The sequence below is a fragment of the Myxine glutinosa genome, chromosome 5 (genome assembly GCF_964187855.1).
Source record: "Myxine glutinosa chromosome 5, kmMyxGlut1.1, whole genome shotgun sequence".
NCBI classification, from domain to species: Eukaryota; Metazoa; Chordata; class Myxini; order Myxiniformes; family Myxinidae; genus Myxine; species Myxine glutinosa.
The window spans coordinates 197,918,646-197,946,434 of record NC_136265.1 but is presented as its reverse complement, the minus strand read 5'-3'; the positions used below and the strand labels follow the sequence as shown (position 1 = coordinate 197,946,434).

At 39.7% G+C, this 27,789-nt stretch overlaps 1 protein-coding gene across 1 annotated transcript in view; it reads right to left on the bottom strand.

Annotated features, from left to right (window-relative positions):
* The window catches only part of LOC137426529 (MAM domain-containing glycosylphosphatidylinositol anchor protein 2-like), a 491,190-nt gene that overhangs the window by 44,132 nt on the left and 419,269 nt on the right, over window positions 1-27,789 (bottom strand). The window contains exons 14-15 of the mRNA XM_068115127.2: window positions 15,848-16,033; window positions 15,140-15,289 (exon numbers count right to left, since the gene is read on the bottom strand). Of these exons, the coding sequence (XP_067971228.2) occupies window positions 15,140-15,289; window positions 15,848-16,033 (336 nt within the window). The remainder of the gene's footprint in view (window positions 1-15,139; window positions 15,290-15,847; window positions 16,034-27,789) is intronic.

Here is a 27,789-nt window from a genome sequence, read left to right as displayed (position 1 = left end):
TAATCAATTGGCTAATCGCATAACTAAACCAGTAGTGCTTCATCCGAAGATGTATCTTTTAGAAATTTAATTAAATAAGTCATTTATAAAAAATTAAATAATTAATTGATTACTCAATAAATAATTAATCGATTAATCAATAAATACTTAATAGATGAAATGATTAATCAATAAATCAAAAATATCCTTGATAGCCACATCGCTTGGTCACTCATGTCCAAATATTAGCTTCCCAGCTCAAAAGGTGCCTGAGATATTGGCCAAATGAGAAAGAAAATAAATAAATGATTAATAATGAAAATAAATAAATAATAATCATAAAAAAATTAAATTATTAATCAATTTGGTCAGAGAACACATAAACTACCACTATTTCATCAGAATCTGTAACTTAAAAAAAAAAATTTTTTTTGTCATTAATCGAATAATTAAATAATTAATCGATTAATTGATTAATTAATAAATCAAAAATATCCTTTGCAGCCAAATCACCTGGTCATTGGCATGTCCAAATATCAGCTTCCTAACTCAAAAGGTGCCTGAGTTAATAATGGTCAGAAGATAAATGAAATTTAATTAATTAAATAAGTACTTAATGAAACGCTAATAATTAAATAACTCCTCAATTAATTGATTATTCAAAAAACAAAAAATACCGTATTTGACAAAGGACTTGCTCACTACTGTGCCGAAATTTCAGCTTCCTAGCTCAAAGGATGGCTGAGATATCGTCCGGACAACCAAGAAAGAAAGAAAACAAGAAAACAACCAGAGTGAAAACTGAGTACTCTCTTTCAGCGTGCGTCACTGCCGAGCCCCCTTCGGTGCCCAGCAATGACGATTTGCAATGCCTGGAGATGGCATAGGAAAGGTGCGGTGTACAACAAGTACACATACATTCAAAGTACACCGCCCCATGCCAAATAATTAAATATGCTGCAGCGCGGCATTGCCGGGGCGCCTCCGGCGCCCGGCAATACCGCAGTGCAGCTCATTGAGGCTGCATTGGGAGGGATAGGTGTACACTAATTGATTGATTAATTGTATAATTAAAATCAATAAAAGATTATCACAAAATATTTTCATAATCAATTGGCTAATCGCATAACTAAACCACTCGTGCTTCATCCGAAGATGTATCTTTTAGAAATGTAATTAAATAAGTCATTTATAAAAAATTAAATAATTAATTGATTACTCAATAAATAATTAATCGATTAATCAATAAATAATTAATAGATGAAATGATTAATCAATAAATCAAAAATATCCTTGATAGCCACATCGCTTGGTCACTCATGTCCAAATATTAGCTTCCCAGCTCAAAAGGTGCCTGAGATATTGGCCAAATGAGAAAGAAAATAAATAAATGATTAATAATGAAAATAAATAAATAATAATCATTAAAAAATTAAATTATTAATCAATTTGGTCAGAGAACACATAAACTACCACTATTTCATCAGAATCTGTAACTTAAAAAAAAAAATTTTTTTTGTCATTAATCGAATAATTAAATAATTAATCGATTAATTGATTAATTAATAAATCAAAAATATCCTTTGCAGCCAAATCACCTGGTCATTGGCATGTCCAAATGTCAGCTTCCTAACTCAAAAGGTGCCTGAGTTAATGGTCAGAAGAGAAAGGAAATTTGATTAATTAAATAAGTACTGAATTAATCGCTAATAATTAAATAACTCCTCAATTTATTGATTAATCAAAAAACAAAAAATACCGTTTTTGACAAAGGACTTGCTCACTATTGTGCCGAAATTTCAGCTTCCTAGCTCAAAGGATGGCTGAGATATCGTCCGGACAACCAAGGAAACAAGAAAACAAACAAGAAACCAGAGTGAAAACTGAGTACTCTCTTTCAGCGTGCGTCACTGCCGAGCCCCCTTCGGTGCCCGGCAATGACGATTTGCAATGCCTGGAGGTGGCATAGGAAAGGAGCGGTGTACAACAAGTACACATACATTCAAAGTACACCGCCCAATGCCAAATAATTAAATATGCTGCAGCGCGGCATTGCCGGGGTGCCTCCGGCACCCGGCAATACCGCAGTGCAGCTCATTGAGGCTGCATTGGGAGGGAGAGGTGTACACTAATTGATTGATTAATTGTATAATTAAAATCAATAAAAGATTATCACAAAATATTTTCATAATCAATTGGCTAATAGCATACCTAAAGCACTAGTGCTTCATCCGAAGATGTATCTTTTAGAAATTTAATTAAATAAGTCATTTGTAAAAAATTAAATAATTAATTGAGTACTCAAATTGAGTACTCAAATAATTAATCGATTAATCAATAAATAATTAATAGGTGAAATGATTAATCAATAAATCAAAAATATCCTTGGTAGCCACATCACTTGGTCACTCATGTCCAAATATTAGCTTCCCAGCTCAAAAGGTGCCTGAGATATTGGCCAAATGAGAAAGAAAATAAATAAATGATTAATAATGAAAATAAATAAATAATAATCATAAAAAAATTAAATTATTAATCAATTTGGTCAGAGAACACATAAACTATCACTATTTCATCAGAATCTGTAACTTAAAAAAAATTTTTTTTTTTGTCATTAATCGAATAATTAAATAATTAATCGATTAATTGATTAATTAATAAATCAAAAATACCTTTTGCAGCCAAATCACCTGGTCATTGGCATGTCCAAATGTCAGCTTCCTAACTCAAAAGGTGCCTGAGTTAATGGTCAGAAGGGAAAGGAAATTTGATTAATTAAATAAGTACTTAATTAATCGCTAATAATTAAATAACTCCTCAATTTATTGATTAATCAAAAAACAAAAAATACCGTTTTTGACAAAGGACTTGCTCACTATTGTGCCGAAATTTCAGCTTCCTAGCCCAAAGGATGGCTGAGATATCGTCCGGACAACCAAGGAAACAAGAAAACAAACAAACAAGTACACATACATTCAAAGTACACCGCCCCATGCCAAATAATTAAATATGCTGCAGCGCGGCATTGCCGGGGCGCCTCCGGCGCCCGGCAATACCGCAGTGCAGCTCATTGAGGCTGCATTGGGAGGGAGAGGTGTACACTAATTGATTGATTAATTGTATAATTAAAATCAATAAAAGATTATCACAAAATATTTTCATAATCAATTGGCTAATCGCATAACTAAACCAGTAGTGCTTCATCCGAAGATGTATCTTTTAGAAATTTAATTAAATAAGTCATTTATAAAAAATTAAATAATTAATTGATTACTCAATAAATAATTAATCGATTAATCAATAAATACTTAATAGATGAAATGATTAATCAATAAATCAAAAATATCCTTGATAGCCACATCACTTGGTCACTCATGTCCAAATATTAGCTTCCCAGCTCAAAAGGTGCCTGAGATATTGGCCAAATGAGAAAGAAAATAAATAAATGATTAATAATGAAAATAAATAAATAACAAGTACACATACATTCAAAGTACACCGCCCCATGCCAAATAATTAAATATGCTGCAGCGCGGCATTGCCGGGGCGCCTCCGGCGCCCGGCAATACCGCAGTGCAGCTCATTGAGGCTGCATTGGGAGGGAGAGGTGTACACTAATTGATTGATTAATTGTATAATTAAAATCAATAAAAGATTATCACAAAATATTTTCATAATCAATTGGCTAATCGCATAACTAAACCACTGGTGCTTCATCCGAAGATGTATCTTTTAGAAATTTAATTAAATAAGTCATTTATAAAAAATTCATTGATTACTCAATAAATAATTAATCGATTAATCAATAAATAATTAATAGATGAAATGATTAATCAATAAATCAAAAATATCCTTGATAGCCACATCACTTGGTCACTCATGTCCAAATATTAGCTTCCCAGCTCAAAAGGTGCCTGAGATATTGGCCAAATGAGAAAGAAAATAAATAAATGATTAATAATGAATATAAATAAATAATAATCATAAAAAAATTAAATTATTAATCAATTTGGTCAGAGAACACATAAACTACCACTATTTCATCAGAATCTGTAACTTTAAAAAAAAAAAATTTTTTTGTCATTAATCGAATAATTAAATAATTAATCGATTAATTGATTAATTAATAAATCAAAAATATCCTTTGCAGCCAAATCACCTGGTCATTGGCATGTCCAAATATCAGCTTCCTAACTCAAAAGGTGCCTGAGTTAATAATGGTCAGAAGAGAAATGAAATTTAATTAATTAAATAAGTACTTAATTAAACGCTAATAATTAAATAACTCCTCAATTAATTGATTATTCAAAAAACAAAAAATACCGTATTTGACAAAGGACTTGCTCACTACTGTGCCGAAATTTAAGCTTCCTAGCTCAAAGGATGGCTGAGATATCGTCCGGACAACCAAGAAAACAAACAAACAAGCAAGAAAACAAACAAGAAAACAAACAAGAAACCAGAGTGAAAACTGAGTACTCTCTTTCAGCGTGCGTCACTGCCGAGCCCCCTTTGGTGCCCGGCAATGACGATTTGCAATGCCTGGAGATGGCATAGGAAAGGAGCGGTGTACAATAATCATAAAAAAATTAAATTATTAATCAATTTGGTCAGAGAACACATAAACTACCACTATTTCATCAGAATCTGTAACTTAAAAAAAAAAAATTTTTTTGTCATTAATCGAATAATTAAATAATTAATCGATTAATTGATTAATTAATAAATCAAAAATATCCTTTGCAGCCAAATCACCTGGTCATTGGCATGTCCAAATATCAGCTTCCTAACTCAAAAGGTGCCTGAGTTAATAATGGTCAGAAGATAAATGAAATTTAATTAATTAAATAAGTACTTAATTAAACGCTAATAATTAAATAACTCCTCAATTAATTGATTATTCAAAAAACAAAAAATACCGTATTTGACAAAGGACTTGCTCACTACTGTGCCGAAATTTCAGCTTCCTAGCTCAAAGGATGGCTGAGATATCGTCCGGACAACCAAGAAAACAAGAAAACAAACAAGAAACCAGAGTGAAAACTGAGTACTCTCTTTCAGCGTGCGTCACTGCCGAGCCCCCTTCGGTGCCCGGCAATGACGATTTGCAATGCCTGGAGGTGGCATAGGAAAGGAGCGGTGTACAACAAGAAACCAGAGTGAAAACTGAGTACTCTCTTTCAGCGTGCGTCACTGCCGAGCCCCCTTTGGTGCCCGGCAATGACGATTTGCAATGCCTGGAGATGGCATAGGAAAGGAGCGGTGTACAACAAGTACACATACATTCAAAGTACACCGCCCCATGCCAAATAATTAAATATGCTGCAGCGCGGCATTGCCGGGGCGCCTCCGGCGCCCGGCAATACCGCAGTGCAGCTCATTGAGGCTGCATTGGGAGGGATAGGTGTACACTAATTGATTGATTAATTGTATAATTAAAATCAATAAAAGATTATCACAAAATATTTTCATAATCAATTGGCTAATCGCATAACTAAACCACTAGTGCTTCATCCGAAGATGTATCTTTTAGAAATGTAATTAAATAAGTCATTTATAAAAAATTAAATAATTAATTGATTACTCAATAAATAATTAATCGATTAATCAATAAATAATTAATAGATGAAATGATTAATCAATAAATCAAAAATATCCTTGATAGCCACATCGCTTGGTCACTCATGTCCAAATATTAGCTTCCCAGCTCAAAAGGTGCCTGAGATATTGGCCAAATGAGAAAGAAAATAAATAAATGATTAATAATGAAAATAAATAAATAATAATCATTAAAAAATTAAATTATTAATCAATTTGGTCAGAGAACACATAAACTACCACTATTTCATCAGAATCTGTAACTTTAAATTTAAATTTTTTTTTGGCATTAATCAAATAATTACATAATTAATCGATTAATTTATTAATTAATAAATCAAAAATATCCTTTGCAGCCAAATCACCTGGTCATTGGCATGTCCAAATGTCAGCTTCCTAACTCAAAAGGTGCCTGAGTTAATGGTCAGAAGAGAAAGGAAATTTGATTAATTAAATAAGTACTGAATTAATCGCTAATAATTAAATAACTCCTCAATTTATTGATTAATCAAAAAACAAAAAATACCGTTTTTGACAAAGGACTTGCTCACTATTGTGCCGAAATTTCAGCTTCCTAGCTCAAAGGATGGCTGAGATATCGTCCGGACAACCAAGGAAACAAGAAAACAAACAAACAAGAAACCAGAGTGAAAACTGAGTACTCTCTTTCAGCGTGCGTCACTGCCGAGCCCCCTTCGGTGCCCGGCAATGACGATTTGCAATGCCTGGAGGTGGCATAGGAAAGGAGCGGTGTACAACAAGTACACATACATTCAAAGTACACCGCCCCATGCCAAATAATTAAATATGCTGCAGCGCGGCATTGCCGGGGCGCCTCAGGCGCCCGGCAATACCGCAGTGCAGCTCATTGAGGCTGCATTGGGAGGGAGAGGTGTACACTAATTGATTGATTAATTGTATAATTAAAATCAATAAAAGATTATCACAAAATATTTTCATAATCAATTGGCTAATCGCATAACTAAACCACTAGTGCTTCATCCGAAGATGTATCTTTTAGAAATGTAATTAAATAAGTCATTTATAAAAAATTAAATAATTAATTGATTACTCAATAAATAATTAATCGATTAATAAATAAATAATTAATAGATGAAATGATTAATCAATAAATCAAAAATATCCTTGATAGCCACATCACTTGGTCACTCATGTCCAAATATTAGCTTCCCAGCTCAAAAGGTGCCTGAGATATTGGCCAAATGAGAAAGAAAATAAATAAATGATTAATAATGAAAATAAATAAATAATAATCATAAAAAAATTAAATTATTAATCAATTTGGTCAGAGAACACATAAACTACCACTATTTCATCAGAATCTGTAACTTTAAAAAAAAAATTTTTTTTGTCATTAATCGAATAATTAAATAATTAATCGATTAATTGATTAATTAATAAATCAAAAATATCCTTTGCAGCCAAATCACCTGGTCATTGGCATGTCCAAATATCAGCTTCCTAACTCAAAAGGTGCCTGAGTTAATAATGGTCAGAAGAGAAATGAAATTTAATTAATTAAATAAGTACTTAATTAAACGCTAATAATTAAATAACTCCTCAATTAAGTGATTAATCAAAAAACAAAAAATACCGTTTTTGACAAAGGACTTGCTCACTATTGTGCCGAAATTTCAGCTTCCTAGCTCAAAGGATGGCTGAGATATCGTCCGGACAACCAAGGAAACAAGAAAACAAACAAGTACACATACATTCAAAGTACACCGCCCCATGCCAAATAATTAAATATGCTGCAGCGCGGCATTGCCGGGGCGCCTCCGGCGCCCGGCAATACCGCAGTGCAGCTCATTGAGGCTGCATTGGGAGGGAGAGGTGTACACTAATTGATTGATTAATTGTATAATTAAAATCAATAAAAGATTATCACAAAATATTTTCTTAATCAATTGGCTAATAGCATACCTAAAGCACTAGTGCTTCATCCGAAGATGTATCTTTTAGAAATTTAATTAAATAAGTCATTTATAAAAAATTAAATAATTAATTGATTACTCAATAAATAATTAATCGATTAATCAATAAATACTTAATAGATGAAATGATTAATCAATAAATCAAAAATATCCTTGATAGCCACATCACTTGGTCACTCATGTCCAAATATTAGCTTCCCAGCTCAAAAGGTGCCTGAGATATTGGCCAAATGAGAAAGAAAATAAATAAATGATTAATAATGAAAATAAATAAATAATAATCATAAAAAAATTAAATTATTAATCAATTTGGTCAGAGAACACATAAACTACCACTATTTCATCAGAATCTGTAACTTAAAAAAAAAAATTTTTTTTGTCATTAATCGAATAATTAAATAATTAATCGATTAATTGATTAATTAATAAATCAAAAATATCCTTTGCAGCCAAATCACCTGGTCATTGGCATGTCCAAATATCAGCTTCCTAACTCAAAAGGTGCCTGAGTTAATAATGGTCAGAAGATAAATGAAATTTAATTAATTAAATAAGTACTTAATTAAACGCTAATAATTAAATAACTCCTCAATTAATTGATTATTCAAAAAACAAAAAATACCGTATTTGACAAAGGACTTGCTCACTACTGTGCCGAAATTTCAGCTTCCTAGCTCAAAGGATGGCTGAGATATCGTCCGGACAACCAAGAAAACAAACAAGAAAACAAACAAGAAACCAGAGTGAAAACTGAGTACTCTCTTTCAGCGTGCGTCACTGCCGAGCCCCCTTCGGTGCCCGGCAATGACGATTTGCAATGCCTGGAGGTGGCATAGGAAAGGAGCGGTGTACAACAAACAAGAAACCAGAGTGAAAACTGAGTACTCTCTTTCAGCGTGCGTCACTGCCAAGCCCCCTTCGGTGCCCGGCAATGACGATTTGCAATGCCTGGAGGTGGCATAGGAAAGGAGCGGTGTACAACAAACAACCAGAGTGAAAACTGAGTACTCTCTTTCAGCGTGCGTCACTGCCGAGCCCCCTTTGGTGCCCGGCAATGACGATTTGCAATGCCTGGAGATGGCATAGGAAAGGAGCGGTGTACAACAGGATCCCAGCAACTTAGATGATCTTGGGAAGGTCTTGGAAGAAATGTGGAATACAATTACACAAGAGTTAATAACACAACAAGAATGACCGCACTGTGGTCACAACCTGCGACATAATTCCCCCTGACCTGTCTCCATGGGCGTGGTAAAGGAAAGGGGGCAGCAGGTGTTTCTAGTTTTTTTAATTGGCCAAAAATAAGTGTAAACATCCTCGAAAAATCTTTTTTGGACAAAATAATGCCAAGTACGTCTCTTTTAAAGCACATTTATGGATGACAACTCTTTTTTGAAAAGTTGGCAACTTCACTATCAGCCCCGTAATTTCTCCATGTGTGCGTGCTGACGGCCTGATTAAACCTTACTCATAATGTTTATTCGACATATGATTAGATTTTTCAGGGTCTGTCGTCATGAGCAACACTCGACGAAAACAAAGCCAATGGAAATCTGACGCAACAAACCTGGGCAGTGTATAATCAGCAGAGGCCTGCAGGCCTGATGTCTTCGGCCCACCAGAAAACCAAGATGGCGGCTATATTATTCTGTCTGGGCGCCATTGTGGGTGGAGTGAAGTGACAAATGTGGGTAGGGTCCGGCAGCTGTCCGTCCAATGGGTGCACATTCAAAAATTTTACCCCCAACAAGAACTACAACAACAACAACAACCATGTGGAGCTCTTGCAGACCTACAAAAAATGTCCCTGGAATAATTTAAATGGTTTGAAGGAAAAGGGTGGACATATTCCCTATAAGTTTATATAAAGGTAGATTGTATTTAAATTTGGTCATTTGAATAAGATTTTCTTTTTCATAAAGGTTACACTTGCATTGAACACAAAGCTTTTGTTTCATTATGCACAGGAGTAAAAAAAAACAAAGAGCAAATATCTTAAGACTTTTCACAGCAGTGTATTCCAATGAGTGACCATGGAAATAGATAGGTGGTTTAGTTTTAATGATCCCTCTAGTCTAGAGCGAGCGACAGGGTGCGACTGAAATTTGCCAGGATTGAAAGACATGTTCCATTTATCAGAGCAACATCTAATCAATTCCAGATCAGCAGAGAGTGACGCAGCTGCTGTTTTCCTGTCAATGGGATTGGGTATACTGTACAACACGAGGTGGAGTCATCTGCAAAAAGGAAGAGATGGTTTTCCAGAGGATTAATGCAGGCTGAAATATGTGTGCGCATGTGTATATATTGGTGCGGGTATGGCTCCTCGAGGTTAAAGAATCTTTGGTATAATACTAGTTATTTCTTAAGTATCTGTTCAGTTAGGCATATCAAATTACATGTGAATAGATATGTGTTGTGTATGTAAATGGTGTAATAGATAGTGTCTACCTCACAAAATGCATGTTTTCCAGAACAATTTTCCTATTTTGTGTGTTTCTTTCTCCGCTTCGTCTCCCGAACACTCAGACTTTTCGCGGACATTGTGGAGGAAGAACCTCTGGAGAGCGCGGTGGAGTTATCCTTGCCGCCTGGTAGCATTTTGATTCCCCAACCCGCTATCCCTGTTCCCCCAATTTAACCAGAGGCCAGAAATAGTGGGGCCCCATCATTATAAGGCAGCAGGATGGCTACGTCGGCACATCCTGGCATGATGGACAAGCTGGCGCAGCTTATGGCTGGCATGGAGGCTAGGCTGGGTGGCTGGCATGGAGGCTAGGCTGGGCGCTGAGGCAACAGCTATTGGTGACAAACAGGATCGGCTCAGTGGAAACATTGACGCTGTTAAGGCTGAGGTGAAGGATCGGCAGGAGGCAGGACATGAGGGTGAGCCAAGGTGAACTGGCAGACAGGTTGAGCGGGGGAGCTAAAGATCGAGCTGGGGCCATTTTCACAGAGCAGTCGCAAATGGTGGAGGATGTGGCATGCGTGCGGGGCACGCAGCCTTAAATGACAGCCAGTCAGGCTTGAGTATAAGAGGAGATAAGCAGGCTAAAGGGGATCAGGAATACTTTGTCTGACGACGGCCTGGGAGTCCGAACCCCGGGAACTTGGTCAGTGCTTCTTGTGCTTTACAATGGTAAAAGCGACCTGGGGCATTTTTGGCGCTATTTTATTGTGTGGCGCATGGTAACAGCTGGGACCAGGACGGAGCTGGGTTACATTTGGTGGCAGCATTGCGCGGTGCAGCGACAGAGATTTTGACGATCATGCCTGATGGGCCGAAGGCTCTAATAGACCTAATTTTGACCATAAAAAGCCGGTTTGGCATTCAGTAAAGCAGAGCGAGCTTGTCAAAGGTCAGCTTGCTGAGAGAAAACGCATGCCAAATGAATCAATAGGTGAATTGGCACATGACATTTACCACACAGTGAGGATTACGCACTCGGGCGTGGTGGTTTCGTTGTACTGAAATTGGGTACAATAAAGCAACCAATTGTGTGCGACCAATGTCTAATACAGTTGGATTTCTTAACCGCCGGAAGGTGTAAAATTGATCTCTGCCAGGGCGTTCTGCAGGTAGGGTCCGAAAAGCTGCCGCTAGTGGGAGAGAGCATGGATGACAAAGTGGAGTTGGAGGCTCCGGACTCCATGACCATTCCCACTGGCGCTGAGACAATAGTTCCGTTGCAGTGGTGGGCTCACCCAACCTGGTGGGAGCCTTGTGACCTGGTGGAACTGCTGGCGGGCAACCAATCCAGGGCTTAGTCATGGGGCGCACCCTCATAAATATTGATATTTCCTGTTGCCCTTTGTGGCCGTCAGGATAATTAATGTTAATATGGAACCACACACTATAGGACAGGGAGTGAAGGTAGTAGACTGCATCCCAGTTATTAAGGTCACAGAGGTGAGGGACAAAAACATCTGGTCGAACCAACCCAATTAGGAGTCTCTAGGTTTTAGTAGGAATTGGCTGATCCCATTTGTGAGATGGTCGATCGAAGTAGCGTAGATTTAGAGGAAGCCCAGAGGTGGGTCTTACACAAATTAATGAATCACAATTTAGACATCTCCTTGTCTTCTGAGGACATTGGATGCATGGGCCTGGTTACACATCAGATCAACACCGGGGAGGCCCAGCCTATGTGTCAGCCCTCCCGACAGCTCTCTTGGAGCAAGATGGAGATGCTGACAAGCAGGTGGAAAAAGAAAATTGACGCAGGAGTCATTGAACCCTCGGTAAGTTCTTGGCTGTCACACATTGTGCTGGTGAAAAAGAAAGATGGGTTTTTCGTTTCTGCATGAACTGTCACAAGCGGAGCAATATGACATTCAAAGACTCCTATCCCGTGCCTATAATTGATGATACCATGGATGCTGTTGTGGGCTCTAATTGGTTCTCAACCATGGACCTTAAGAGTGGATATTGGCAAGAGGAGAGGGACAGGGCATTGAAGGAGAAGACGGCATTCTCCAGAGGTGAGGGACTGTATCAGTTCACTGTGATGACGCTTGGTTTGTGTATCGCCCCTGCCACCATTGAGAGACTGATGGAGCGTGTGCTGGAAGTCAATGTCATGGCAATCATGCCTGGTATTCATAGATGGAGTCCTGGTGTACGCTAAAACATTTGAACAATCATCATCAGATCATCAATTCGGATTCAGACTTGATGACTCTACCCAGGACATGCTGCCTCAACTCTCCCAACAATGGATGGAGGCTCTCAATATCAGACATGAGATAAGGGCCATCTCTTTGGACATACTACACAGACCGCTGCCTCGATTGTTGAGGCCTGTACATACAGTGATCTTCAAAAGGCCCATGACTCCCATCGGTTCCAACCTTTCGATATTTGATGATCCTTTTAACAGTAACTGCAGTCGTTTTACATGAAAGGGAAAACTTATAAGGAGGGCATGGTGCTTGTGAATATGACAGCTCCAAAGATGTCTTTAGCTTAGCATAGCAATAAGCACCAACATGGTAGCCGTATGCTTTTTCAGGTTGAAATTGTGGGTGGTATCACGTCAGCTGTCCAACCAATGGGTAGAACGGAATGTTACACACAGATGGACGGACAAACAAGCATATTATTATATAGAAGATATTTATATCGGCATACTGTATATGTGTCATCATGATCTTTGTCAAGCCGATACCTTGAGCAAGTGCATGGACGATGAATGAAAGGTCGTCTGGGTCAAAATCTGCTCTTTCCTGGTCGTTTCGAAAATTGTGGGTTATGCAGCTAAGTAAAATTGTTGGTGGCTTTGCCTCTTTGTGATATATGCACATACATATAAACGTACATATACAGTGCCATTCATAAGTATTGGAACAGTGAAGTCAAATTTGTTATTGTTGCTATATACTCAGGAAATTTGGATTTGAGATCAAAAGATGAAAATGAGGCAAGACTACAGACGGTCAGCTTTTATTTCTTGGTATTTCTATTCATGTGTGTTACCATTGTAGAACAATAGCATTTTGTATGTTCAGTTCCTCCTCCCCCTACCCCCAACATGACTGACAGATGTTTCTTGTTGCTCAGGTGTTTCTTGCTCTATTGATCGTTCACACATAAAAGACCTGTGAATGTCTAGTCTTGGTTTTGGCCTTTAATTTTTCCTTGGGAATCTGTTTTTGGGGGCAGGAGGCATAAACCAACATGAAGACCAGAAAACTGTGTATGAACGGAAAGCAAGAAATTTGGAAGCTGAAAGAACAGAATAATTAAATTATAACCATAGCACAAAAATTGGGAATAGCAAATATAACAATTTGGAATATCTTGAAAAACAAAGAAAACACTGGTGTACTAAGTGATAGACAATGGCCAGGTCGGCCAAGGAAAACAACTGCAGTTTATGACAAAAATATGAGAGCTGTGAAGAAAACCCATAAAACAACTGTCAGTGACATCACCAACAACCTCCAGAGGGCAGGGGTGAAAGTATCCCAATCTACTGTTCACAGAAGACTTAGACAGCAGAATTACAAAGGCTACACCACAATATGCAAACCTCTCATCGCCACCAAAACCACAAGATGCAAACCTCTCATCGCCCCCGAAAATATAAAGGCCAGATTATAATTTGCTAAGAAGTACAGAGGTGAGCCAGTAGAGTTCTGGAACAAAGTTTTATGGACAGATGAGACAATATAAACTTTTACTAAAGTGATGAAAAGGTGAAAGTGTGGATAATGGAAGGGATGCAGATGATCCAAAGCATACTCCCTCATCTGCGAAGCATGGTGGAGGTAGTATCATGGCTTGGGCTTGCATGGCTGCCTCTGGAACTGGCTCCCTCATCTTTATTGATGATGTAACTAATGACAGCAGCAGCAGAATGAATTTTGGAAGTGTACAGAAACATTTTGTCTTCCAAGAGTACACGGAAATGCCTCCAAACTCATTGGACAGCACTTCAACATGTAGCAAGACAATGACCCAAAACACACGGTCAACTCAATGGAGTTTATCAGGGGAAAACGTGGAAGGTTTTAGACTGGCCAGTTCAATCTCCTGATTTAAATCCAATGGAGCATGCATTTCACTTAATGAAGAGGAGACTAAAGTCAGAAACCCCCCAAAACAAACAACAACTGAAAATACCTGCAGTGAAGGCCTGGACAAACATCTCAACGGAAGATACGAAGAGTTTGGTGATGTCGATGGGTCACAGGGTCGATGCAGTTATTACATGCAGGGGAGATGCAACCAAATCCTAACTAATATACTACTTTAACTTACTTTAATTTAATCTGTTTCAATAGTCATGCTTACCTAAAATGGGGGGATTGAACATAAAAAGTGTTATTATTTACAATGGTAAAACATGTACACATAGAAATACCAAGAAATAAAAGCTGACCTTTTTCACTCTTGCCTCGTTTTCATGTTTTGATCTGAAATCCAAATTTATTGAGTATATATACCAATAATAACAAATTTCACTTTACTGTTGCAATACCTATTGAGGGTACTGTACGTGTATATATATACAGTATAAATATATACATATGCATACACATATATGTAGGCCTACATATCAAGCTGTTCGCTTAGTTTATTTAGGTTACTCTGTCTTAGCTTACTGACATTTATTTTCTGCCATCCAGAAAATCGAATGCCATGAAAATTTTGGAAATACCTCTCCGCATGCCTTGAAGGAAAGCAAGAAAACACAAAAAAAAGCAAAGTTATGCCATTACAGAAACATATCCAATAATTTCAATAACAATCTCAGTTCTACTTTCGTCAATATAACTGAGCAGGTGTCGATAAATGCAGTCAAAAGGAAAAGAAAACACACATACCCAATAAACCTGATGCTTGGCAGTATAATTTAGGAAGAAGTAGAAATGTCATTATGAGACAAAATATAATAATGCTAGGGTTTTCATAATAATCCTAAACAATACATACAAGGCCACAAGATAAGCCAAGAGAGGGCCAAAGGGGACAGAAAAAAGAAGATCAATATAAAATTGCTTTGATGCATTTTCTGAAAATGATGTCATGAAAACTATTTTTCATCCATCAATGTAATACTCCGAGATGTGTATCGAATGATTTGCGGAAGCACGTGTGGTACCAGGATTTTTGCTTTGGCGTTGGAAGAAGAATGACAAGCAGAGGGTTGAGGTGTGCGAAACATGGCGTGTGGAGTTATAAACTGGGCTAATGAGCCACGCTCGTTCCCAAGGATGACCTTTGCCTGTGGCCTCGATAAAAACCGCTTGACCTACGCAGAAGGAAGCAGGGAGGAGGAAAAAATGGCAATGGGAATGGAGGAGAGCAAGGTGAGGATGAGAACATGCAATCTATTAAGCTTATGAAATTATACATTTGACTGATGAAACATATAGAAATCAATATGGAGGAAATTCAACTGTCCATCTGCATTGTTCGATCCAACCTATGTAAGAAAATGCAATGCTTTAACACGTCAGCTTAATGTCTTTGGTATCTAATTTATTCTTTCCCTCATTTTGTCTTCCATATCAAGTCTACATCCATTTGTACATCCATTAATTCTACTCTATTCCTGTATAAATGAATTAGACACTCTAACAATTCATTCGGCCATCCGCAATGTGATCGATTGCTCAGTGTGTCTGTTTCCCCATTTCCATGCAATGGACCTGTCCATTAGGCCCTCGACATAAAGCATCTTCTTTGTTACATTTTCCCTATTATCAACACATCGATAGACATTGCACTGTTAGACCTGAAATCCCTACAACACAGACTTTTTTTGGCCTGGCTTGAAACCGATTGTAAAAAAGGTCATTATCATCACCTCTTGGATGTGTCCAAAGGAACTGCTCTTTCTCTTCCGCCATTAGGCCTGAGTTGTGGCCTTGTGCACCCTTGTTTGTTTGTGCCACAGGAAGCTGCACCCAGCTGAAATTCGTCGTGGTGTTCCGTGTGGCGTATTGTGTGAATCCACACATCTTGTTGTCTTCAAATCCGCAGAAGATATCTCCTGCGAATAAAAAACATGGCAGCAATTGGCGTGCGTGCTCATGCACGCACGCTCCAATTTTACCTACATCACCGGTAAATCAACCGGGTTCATTCTAGAGGTGCAAAATCACGGAACACACCAAACCTGGACTCATTCTTCGATTTTGATATGTTGTTGACGTGAAGAAGCAAATATAATGAATGTTTAGTAAATTATATATTTTGAAGTTTGTTTCATTCATAATGCTGCACACATTTTATAATTACTTTAACAATTCCTGATGGATTTTCCATTTACTGCCACATGAAGCCATTTCAATGAAATAAATCAATGATTTTATTGAAATCAATCAATTGTGTGTGCATGTGTGTATGTGTGTGTGTGTGTGTGTGTGTTTGTGTGTGTGTGTAAGTGTGGTTGTGTGCATGTGTGTTTGTGTGTGCGTGTCTGTGTATGTGTGTGTTTGTGTGTGTGTGTGTGTGTATGTGTATGTATGTGTGTATGTTTGTATGTATGTATTCATGTGTGTATGTATGTATGTATATGTTTGTGTGTATGTTTGTTTGTATGTATGTGTGTCTCTATGTGTGTGTGTGTGTGTGTGTGTGTGTGTTAATGTGCGTGTATGTGTGTATACTAGTGGAGCATGCTTGCATATTGCAAGCAACTACTGAAATTGTTTGTGAAAGAGCTTTATATGGTTAAAATGATATGCAAGTCAAAAGACAAACAAAAAATGTTACATATTCATAATTAACTTAATCAAAATCAACAATGACCAAAAAAAGTGAAGTCATGTGACCCAAAACGCAATATAATTAAATGTGCAATATTTAAAGTGTCCTATCATTACTATGATTACTTAGTAATAAACAATTTGCTGATTACTACAATTGCTTAGTAATTAGCAATATTTAAAGCATATCAATACTTATACGCACACCATAGATCAGCAACTTAGACAGAGGAATCACATGTCATTGATTCCTTTCTAATATATAAAGTCCGGTCTCCTTCGACTGTTTTAAGAGCCCATTGTGGTTGCATTCCGTAAGAAGCTAAATAACTCAAGTAAATCAACAAATAGTGATTTGAATGAGCTCTTTATTTAAAAGTTTACAGCTAGAGTAATTTTGAATGCAAATACGGCCTAGGTTATGAAATAAAGGTGGAAGAGGGTCGTGTTGGCACGGCCTAGCAACCAGTTGGAGTGTAAGCTCCATTGTTTTGATCACGTGACCTGCAGTGAGCAGACCGAGTCTGCACTGGCCGACTTTTTATTTAAGGATACTTTCGTTTACGGAAATTTTCCGATGATTTTGTGATTTTTCCTGGGATATTGGCTTTGAGTTGCATCAGTATGCCAAATTTTAGCTTTATTTCCTACATATAAGGTACTAAACATTTATATCAGTGAGTGAGTCAGTGCTGAGAAAGACCCTTATATATTAGATATACACTGCACAACCTTCCACGGCCCCTGGTTAAAGCAAAATGAAAAACTTGGTGAGTGCAACTGGATATATAAATTGTCACGGCAATATTCTGCAAAGCATTCCATTTCTTTTTCCATTGTCTTGGGTCACATGACCCGCAGTGAAGAGGCCGAGGCTGCACCAGCCGACTTTTATTCATGGATATTTTCGTTTACGGAAATTTTCAGACTGTTTTGTCATTTTTCCTGGGATGTTGGGTTTGAGTTGAATCAGTATGCAATATTTCAGCATTCTACCCCACCTAAACATTTTATCAGCGAGTCAGTACTAAACATTACTAATTCAACTAAACATTTATATCAGTGAGTCTGGTTAGAAAGAGCTTCATCTTACTATAATTCACCAAATGTCCGTCCGTCTGTCTGTCCGTCCATCCTTTCGAAGGTACTGCAAAAACGGCTGAACCGATCGCAACGACATTTTGGGTGGGTAATCCTGGGACACCCTGGAGTAAAATAGGCTATATAGTTTTTCCAATTTCAGCTTTGGTCTCCAGCATTTTCAGGTTTGGACTCCCTCATAACGATATTTTCCCGGGTACCGCACAAACGGCTGCACCGATCGCAACCTGACGAATGAAAACACACAGTTAAAAATAATGACCTCGGACAAAGACCTTTTATAAGGACATGGGTTGAATCCCTGCTTGAGAGAATACCAACCCACTCCCCACCATCACGGTCGTCTCTCCAACTCACAATCCCACGAGATATGTGGAAAGGACGACCCAAAACCAATTATCTTCTTTTTGATTCGTATATAAACATCATTAAAAGTAAATAATGACCTTGGCCAAAGTTCAAACGACGTGGGTTTAATCTCTACATGAGATAATTCTACATAGCTAATTGGGCGGTGTATAAGCTAACAGATCGCTGTCTCCATCGATATTGCCAAGGCTGTAACACCTATCGGCTCAAAATCTTTTAACTGGTGACTTGATAGTTTTTACAATGAAGGAAACACATATCGGGAGTACATATGACATTGCGATTGTGAATGTGACAGCTTTGAGGCGTCTTTCGCTTCGCATCGCAGTGACGGCGAGCTCCAACATGGTGGCTGTAAGATTAAAATCTGGCTTCAAGCCCCCTCACCACCCAAAGCCTTCAACCAGACATATTAACACGCTCCTCCCCCTTCATTCCCGTTCTTCAAAGCAAAGCGGTAAACATTGTTGTATCGCCATTATATATTACTAGCGGGGTCACCCGTGGGATTCCCACGGGTGACCCCGCAAGTTTGCATTGACGTTCGTCGATGGACTCGTTCGCCCGTCTCATTCGTTTTCTTGCTGCATCCTGTTCAAGTCTGCGTTCTTCATCGATCGTCTCATTCATTTTGGAAATAGAAGTTTCCACGCAGCGCATGAATTGTCACGATCCTCAAGAGGAATTTGTCTCGTAATCATCAAATGATAAATGGCAAGTAAATTATATTGTGGAAAATTAAAGATTTCAAATAAACCTATTTAAAGTGTATTCGCACATAACTAATTTTAAAAAACGAAGAAATATCTCTCGGTAATTTCCTGAAACATATTTTACTTCCGGCTAATAATGTTGAATTAAATAAAAACGAAGAAATATATGTCGGCATCATTGTTGACGTTTTTGTGACGACTGTCATCAAACGAAAAAGTAATATATCTTAACGGAAAAGCAAAAGCGAATTTTTAATATATATCGACACGTTGCCGTCGGTGTCATGTTGGGCGGTGTATGATACACCATGACGCGATTTTTAAAAATATATCTCTGCATTTTCCCGCGTGTGTGGAATGTTCTCAATTATTGCTGACACCGAGTCCAAAACCATCGATAAAAATGAAATCATATGGTGAGTTAGATTGGAGATAAAGGCGTGAGAGAGACTCAATGGCCTTGAAGTCGAAGTTACAGGCGTTTGAGAATTCATTTCGTTCTATAAACGGCAACTTTCATTGGATTTCCTTCCCGTTTTTTTTCAACCGAGTCGAAAACTATGTTAGCGACTGTGAAAAATGAAATGATATATCGAATTTTTAATATGTATCGACACGTTGCCGTCGGTGTCATGTTAGGCGGTGTATGATACACCATGACGCGATTTTAAAAAATATATCTGCATTTTCCCGCGTGTGTGGAATGTTCTCAATTATTGCTGACACCGACTCTAAAACCATCGATAAAAATGAAATCATATGGTGAGTTAGATTGGAGATAAAGGCGTGAGAGAGACTCAATGGCCTTGAAGTTACAGGCATTTGAGAATTCATTTCGTTCTATAAACGGCAACTTTCATCGGATTTTCTTCTCGTTTTTTTTCAACCGAGTCTAAAACTATGTTAGCGACTGTGAAAAATGAAATGATATATCGAATTTAAAATAGATATCGACACATTGCCGTCGGTGTCATGTTGGGCGGTGTATGATACACCATGACGCGATTTTAAAAAATATATCTCTGCATTTTCCCGCGTGTGTGGAATGTTTGTGGAAAATTAAAGATTTCAAATAAACCTATTTAAAGTGTATGCGCACATAACTAATAAAAAAAACGAAGAAATATCTCTCGGTAATTTCCTGAAACATATTTTACTTCCGGCTAATATGTTGAATGAAATAAAAACGAAGAAATATATGTCGGCATCATTGTTGACGTTTTTGTGACGACTATCATCAAACGAAATAGTAATATATCATAACGGAAAAGCAAAAGCGAATTTTTAATATATATCGACACATTGCCGGCGGTGTCATGTTGGGCGGTGTATGATACACCATGACGCGATTTTAAAAAATATATCTCTGCATTTTCCCGCGTGTGTGGATTGTTCTCAATTATTGCTGACACCGAGTCTAAAAGTAAAACCATCGATAAAAATGAAATCATATGGTGAGTTAGATTGGAGATAAAGGCGTGAGAGAGACTCAATGGCCTTGAAGTTACAGGCCTTTGAGAATTCATTTCGTTCTATAAACGGCAACTTTCATCGGATTTTCTTCCCGTTTTTTTTCAACCGAGTCTAAAACTATGTTAGCGACTGTGAAAAATGAAATGATTTATCGAATTTGATTTGAAATAAAACTGGGGGAGAGCAAGACACCACGGGCCTACAAAACAGGACTCTATGCGAGTTAATAAAATGGTGGATATTTGTTTATAGCCACTCCCAGAATGGGTGGAGCTATGGGTGGAGCTACTCTGCAAACCGAGTAAGCCACACCCCGGACAGACACCCAACAGATAGACAGACAGACAGACAGAATCATCTACGGCTATTATAATATAGACTAGCAACGGTACCCGCCCTAAGGCCGGGGCTTAAATTGGGAGGCACAAATGATTATTTAAACGATTTATATAAACATCCGTTCAATCATATCACACGCAAGTCATCAAAATCGAAACAGTATTTTTTAGAATTTCCAAAAAAAAAACACATCACTGTTCATATCGGTAAATATTATTGCATCGTGTTTCAAATCGTGATATCAACTGTACACTTTTCTTTAGGAAAAAAAATGGAATGATTTTGTACCTCTTCTACAGCTTAGAACTTCAGGTTGGACGACATTGCTGAAAAAGATTCCTTTTCTCTCTTTGAAGTTCTTGGCAAACATTTTTATATTGTCGCTGCTGCCAACGCGACGCCATGGCATTGTTCATTACATTCATTCATTCATTCATTCATTTAATGATCTTTAAACATTAGTCTTATGCTCATTAAACGTTCATTAAACATTAAACGTTCATTAAACGATTACGAAAATAAAAACGAAAAACATTACGAAATTAAGTTCATTAAACGCCTTCACATTACCTCAGCGTAATTCAAACCGTGAACACATCGAATATTGGAGAGCCCATTGCCCAAACGATTTGTTTTCTCTGGTACGTGTTACTGGGCGGGTACCGTTTAAGATAAACCGGTAAAATGCCTCCCAAACGGAAATCTTCATTAACGAAAACGTCCAAGGAAGCTGTTACAAGAAAGAACGCTAGGCTAGACGAGGACTATCGGAAGCAGGAACAAGGACGTAACATAGCTGCACACCAGTCTCAGAGGCAGTCCGAGGAATACAGATCTGGTGAACAAGGACGTAACATAGCTGCACACCAGTCTCAGAGGCAGTCCGAGGAATACAGATCTGGTGAACAAGAACGTAACACAGCTGCACACCAGTCTCAGAGGCAGTCCGAGGAATACAGATCTGGTGAACAAGGACGTAACACAGCTGCACACCAGTCTCGGAGGCAGTCCGAGGAATACAGATCTGGTGAACAAGAACGTAACACAGCTGCACACCAGTCTCAGAGGCAGTCCGAGGAATACAGATCTGCTGAACAAGGACGTAACACGGCTGCACACCAGTCTCGGAGGCAGTCCGAGGAATACAGATCTGCTGAACAAGTACGTGACACAGCTGCACACCAGAGCGCTAGGAAAGTCCAGCTTAAAGTGGCTCTAACGCAAAGGAGGAGGATTGGAGCAGTGTTTGATGTCCAGCAAGTTAAAGAAGCTGACTATCCAGCAAAGCAGCAATATCACAAGCTGCCAAGTCTGTATGATACAGGACGTAAGTGCCCCTTCTGCAAGGCCCACTGCTGGAAAGACGAATGACCTGGATTCTGCTGTGAGAAGGGCAAAATTCCAATCGATTTGCTCCAGACCTACCCTGAAGATTGCAAAGTTCTGTTCGACCGAAAGGAGTTTATTGAGAAGATACGCCAGTTCAACAATGCCTTGGCCATGGCATCGATCGGAATCAAGGAGCACTTCATGGAGGATTCAGTCCCATGGTGAAGCTTCAAGGTAAAGTCTACCATCGCATTGAACGACTCCAGCCAGAAAGTGATCAATCGCATCCAACGTTTGCTCAAATATGGTTCCATGACAGTGACGAACTGGAAAACCGACTTCGATTTAATGAACAGCTCAACGGTAATATTGACATTCTGAAGACTCTCCAAGACTGGCTGCGTCAGAACAATCCCTACATCCAGTCTTTGAAATCTGCCCTTGAGTTGATGGAAGCAGACAACAACATCACCATGGTTCTGGATGCAAGAAAGTGGCCTTCAGGTGATCATGCTCGACGTTACAACCTCCCGCAGGCAAGCGAGGTATCCGTCATCATACCCGGCGAGCATGTGGACTATTTGAACATCATCCTCAATAAGCGCAAAGGTAGACTTCAAACCATCACGGAGCTGCACCGGAGCTACGATCCTCTTCACAACAGTCACGTGAAAAAGTAAGTACACCCCATGTAAAGTTTTGACTTTTTCAACATATTTCAACATACAGCTATTTGATCTTCATTTCAACAATGTTGATCGATAAAGGTGATATAATATAACAAATATCATGAAACATTTACATTTTGTAGTCCATTGTATAATTTAAATAAACATAAATGCAAATTTCACATGTGGAAAAATAAGTACACCCCTACATTTATCACTACTTCAAATACCTAAAATTAGAATCAGGTGCACCAGCTCAGGTGCAAATGATTAGAACATCGTTAGAGAGGATCTTGGAGGAACCTGTCTTATTTAAACCTCAGACATTTAGTTTGGTTTGCTCTTTGTTGTTGAAGTGTGCGGCGTCACCATGCCTAGATCAAAAGAGCTCTCTGAGGCCTTCAGAAAGAAGGTTATAGATGCCTACGAGTCTGGGAAGGGATTTAAAAAGATATCCAAACAATTTGAAATCAATCATTCGACTGTCCAGAAGATCATCTACAAGTGGAGAAGATTCCAAACAACTGCCAACTTGTTCAGGCCAGGCCGCCCCAGCAAGTTCAGCCCGAGAGCAGACCGCAAGATGCTGAAAGAAGTCTCGAAGAACCCCATAATGTCATCACGGGGCCGACAGGTAGCTCTTGCCACTGTTTATGTCAAAGTGCATGATATGAGTCTACCATTAGAAAGAGGCTGCACAAATTTGATCTACATGGGAGGTGCGCCAGGAGGAAACCTTTGCTGTCCAGAAAGAACATCAGGGCAAGACTAAAGTTTGCCAATGAACACCGAGGCAAAGACCAGCACTTCTGGAACAATGTGCTCTGGACAGATGAGTCAAAGGTAGAGCTATTTGGCCACAGCACCAGAAGACATGTTTGGCGAAAACCAAAGACAGCATTTGACCACAAGAACCTGATACCAACTGTAAAGCATGTTGGTGGAAATATTATGGTTTGGGGCAGCTTTGCTGCATCAGCACCTGCGCAGCTCACCATCATAGAATCCACTATGAATTCTTCATTGTACCAGAGGGTGCTTGAGGATAATGTGAGGCCATCTGTCGGAAAGTTGAAGCTCAACCGAAGGTGGACCTTGCAACCTGACAATGACCCTAAACATACCAGTAAATCCACCAAGGAATGGCTGAAAATAAAGAAATGGAGGGTTCTGGAATGGCAAAGTCAAAGCCCGGATCTAAATCCCATCGAGATGTTGTGGGGGGATTTGAAACGAGATGTGCATGCAAGAAACCCCTCAAACATCGCACAGCTGAAATAATTCTGCATGGAGGAGTGGGCAAAAATTTCTCCCAGTCGATGTCAGAGACTGGTAGAGAGTTATAAGAAACGCCTACTTGAGATTGTTTCTGCCAAAGGGGGCAATACCACCTATTAGAGGCAAGGGTGTACTTACTTTTTCCACATGCGAAATTTGCATTTATGTTTATTTAAATTATACAATGGACTACAAAATGTAAATGTTTCATGATATTTCTTATATTATATCACCATTATCTATCAATATTGTTGAAATGAAGATCAAATAGCTGTATGTTGAAATATGTTGAAAATGTCAAAACTTTACATGGGGTGTACTGTACTTACTTTTTCACGTGACTGTATGTGCTGATGTTCCCCCATGACGAAGAAGGATTCAAGATCAACATCCCTCATGCAAAATGCCGAGGCACTCTACCCCCAAGTGAGTTCGCAAGGTTCCGCCTTCAGATCAGAGATCAAAATTTCAATCAGGTCATGAGGTGTCGGTCGACGACTTACTCAGCAGTACGCATGCGATCAGTATGCCAAGGCTGAAGCGTCAAGACTTCGGTGGGCAAGGAACAACCAGAAGACGATCCGTGCAGACAAGTACCAAGGCCTGATGGATGCTATAGATCACCAAGTAGAGATGCAGGCTGGAACAAAGATTATCCTACCACCATCAATCTATGGCACTCCTCGATGGTACGCTGAAGCCTTTCAAGATGCTATGGCCATTGTCCGATCCCTTGGGAAACCTGATCTGGTTGTGATGTTTACCTGCAACCCACAGTGGCCAGAGATCACAAATTCACTTTTCCCAGAAGAGCAGCCTGCGACCGGCCTGACCTAACTGCACGCGTCTTCAGTATCAAGCTTAAATCTCTCATGGCGGATCTGAAGAGCGGAATGCTTGGAGAAGTGGTGGGCTACTTCGGCATGAAGGAGGATCAGAAACGTGGACTCCCACACTGCCACATCCTGCTGATACTTGCTGATGAAGACAAGCCACCTGAGCCCAAGGACATTGATTGCATCGTGTCAGCCGAGATTCCTGATCCTCATATCAACCCAAAACTACATGATATAATCACACGCAACAACATCCATGGGCCGTGCGGTGCTCTAAACCAAAGTTCACCATGCATGTCTCCACAACGGGAATGCGAGAAAAACTTCCCAAAACGCTTTGTGGAGCATACCATAGTGACGGACTCTACGTACCCAATCTATCGGCGCCATTCACCAGCCTAAGGTGGTCAGACACACAAGAAGAAAGTGCGAGGACAGGATGTCGAGGTCAACAACCAATGGATTGTGCCCTTCAACCCGCTGCTGTCTTTGAAATACAACGCCCACATAAACGTCGAGGTTGTGAACTCAGTATCCAGTGTCAAATACATATATAAATATGTGACCAAGGGCAGCGACCGTGTTACCATAAAGCTGGTCCACGGAGAAGAAAGAGATATTACCAATGACGAAATACAGTGCTTTGTGGATGCGAGATACATCAGTGCCTCTGCAGCTTACTGGCGCCTGTACTAGTGTACTCGTTCCCTATCCAGTAGAATGTAGATGAAGCCTCCCGTGCAGAAGCTTTCAATCCACTTGGAAGATGAGCAACTCATCCTGTTCCAACCAGGAGATCTGCATGACATCGTCAACAATGGTCCACCAAAAACAAAGCTCACAGAATTGTTCAAGCTGAACCAGAATACTGAAGTGAAGATCACCTACCCTGATGTATTTAAGCACTTCAGGTGGGTGCAGAATACCTGGAAGAAGCGGGCTCATGTGATGAAATTGAATCGCAGTGATGAGGATGCCAACCAGGCCTGCTCAGACATGATTGGAAGGATTCCAGTCATAAACCTGACTGCAAGGCAGAGCGAGCTTTTCTACATGCGGATGTTGCTTCACACGGTGGCCGGACCAAAGTCCTACAGAGACCTGAGAGCCTACAATGGAGTGGAGCATCCCACCTGCCAAGCTACCTGCCTTGCCATGGGCCTCCTCGATAACTCCGAAATCGACTGAGCGATACATACATACATACACACATGCATACAAGCTGCCTCCATCAGATTGGATCCGCACTGCGTGAGGTCTTCGCTCACATCCTGATCTTCGTGCGATCTGCAAATCCGTTGGATTTCTGGATCTGCCACAAGGGAATACTGATGGAAGATCTCCTTCACAAGCACAACCTGCCGGAACCAACAGAAGCTGCAGTGCATACCACCCTGCTGCAGATTCAAATGATTGTTCAGTGACATGGGCTTGATCTGGAGAAAGACTTCCAGCTTCCTAAACCGAACAGGGCCCTTGCAGAGCAACTTGAGCAGGTGAGAATTATCGAAGACGAGAGCAACTACAATGTGCAAGAACTGGAAGAGTACGTCACTGAGAATCAGCCAAAGCTGAATGAGGAGCAGCAACTGTTCTATGAAGCAGTCATCGACTCGGTGAGGAATGAGAAGGGCCAGTTGTTCAGCTTGGATGCTCCTGGAGGTACTGGAAAAACCTTTCTCATCTGTATACTGCTGGCTCAAGTTTGCTCTGAGAAGAAAGTTGTGTTCGCCACAGCGATGAGTGGAATTGCAGCAACCCTTCTTCCAAATGGTCATACGCTTCACTCTCGCTGCAAAGTACCACTGTCAATCAAGGAGGACTCAGTGTGCAACATCATCATCCGCACTGAGAGACAGTACAGGGCAATTGATCAAGCAATGTCATCTCTTGGTCATTGACGAAGTCTCCATGTATGACAGGCGTATCATCGAAGCGTTGGACCGGACATTCCGTGATATCCGTGAGACAGATCGGTCTTTTGGAGGTATCACCATCATCTTCTCTGGAGACTGGAGACAGATCCTGCTTGTCATCCGAAGAGGAGGCCACGCTGACATGGTTGCTGCAACCCTGAAGCAGTCCCTCCTCTGGAGTCAAGTCCAGGTGCATCGGCTGACAAAGATCATGCGGGTGCATAACACAGGAAGGGGAGATGAAGAGTTTGCCAAGGAACTTTTGTGAATTGGAGAGGGAAGGCTACCCATCGATGCAGAAATCGGTGAGTTCAAAGTTCAAGTCAAGGAGGACTACCTGACCCAAGGAGAAAACGTCAAGAGCCTCACTGACATCATATTCAGCAATCTAAGCACCTTGCATGCTGACAGGAACTGGCTTTGCAGCCGAACCATCGTCTGTCCTACGAATGAGGCGGTTGATGAAGTGAATGCCATCGTACTGCGGAAATACCCTGGGAAGAAATCTGTCTACTTGAGCAGCGACAAGATAATGGAAGTAGAGAACAGACACCAATATCCAGTAGAATTCCTTAACTCGATATGCACATCAGGAATGCCTCCTCACAAACTCTGCCTCAAGAAGGGAGCTCCGATAATGCTGCTGCGAAAATTTGACCCGAAAAGTGGCCACTGCAATGGGAGTCGTTACATCGTGGACAACCTCATGCCGAATCTCATTGATGCGACACTAGCTACTGGGCCTCATGCTGGAAACAAGATCTTCATACCGAGGATTCCAATCATTCCATCCGAAAACCTGTTCCCTTTCCAGATGCAGCGAAAACAATTCCCTGTCCGACTCTGCTTTGCAATGACCAGTAACAAGGCTCAAGGTTAGACATTGGAAAAGGTAGGCATCTACCTAAAGACAGATTTATTCAGCCATGGACAGCTTTATGTCGCCATGAGTCGCGTTGGTAGCAGCGACAATATAAAAATGTTTGCAAAGAACTTCAAAGAGAGAAAAGGAACTT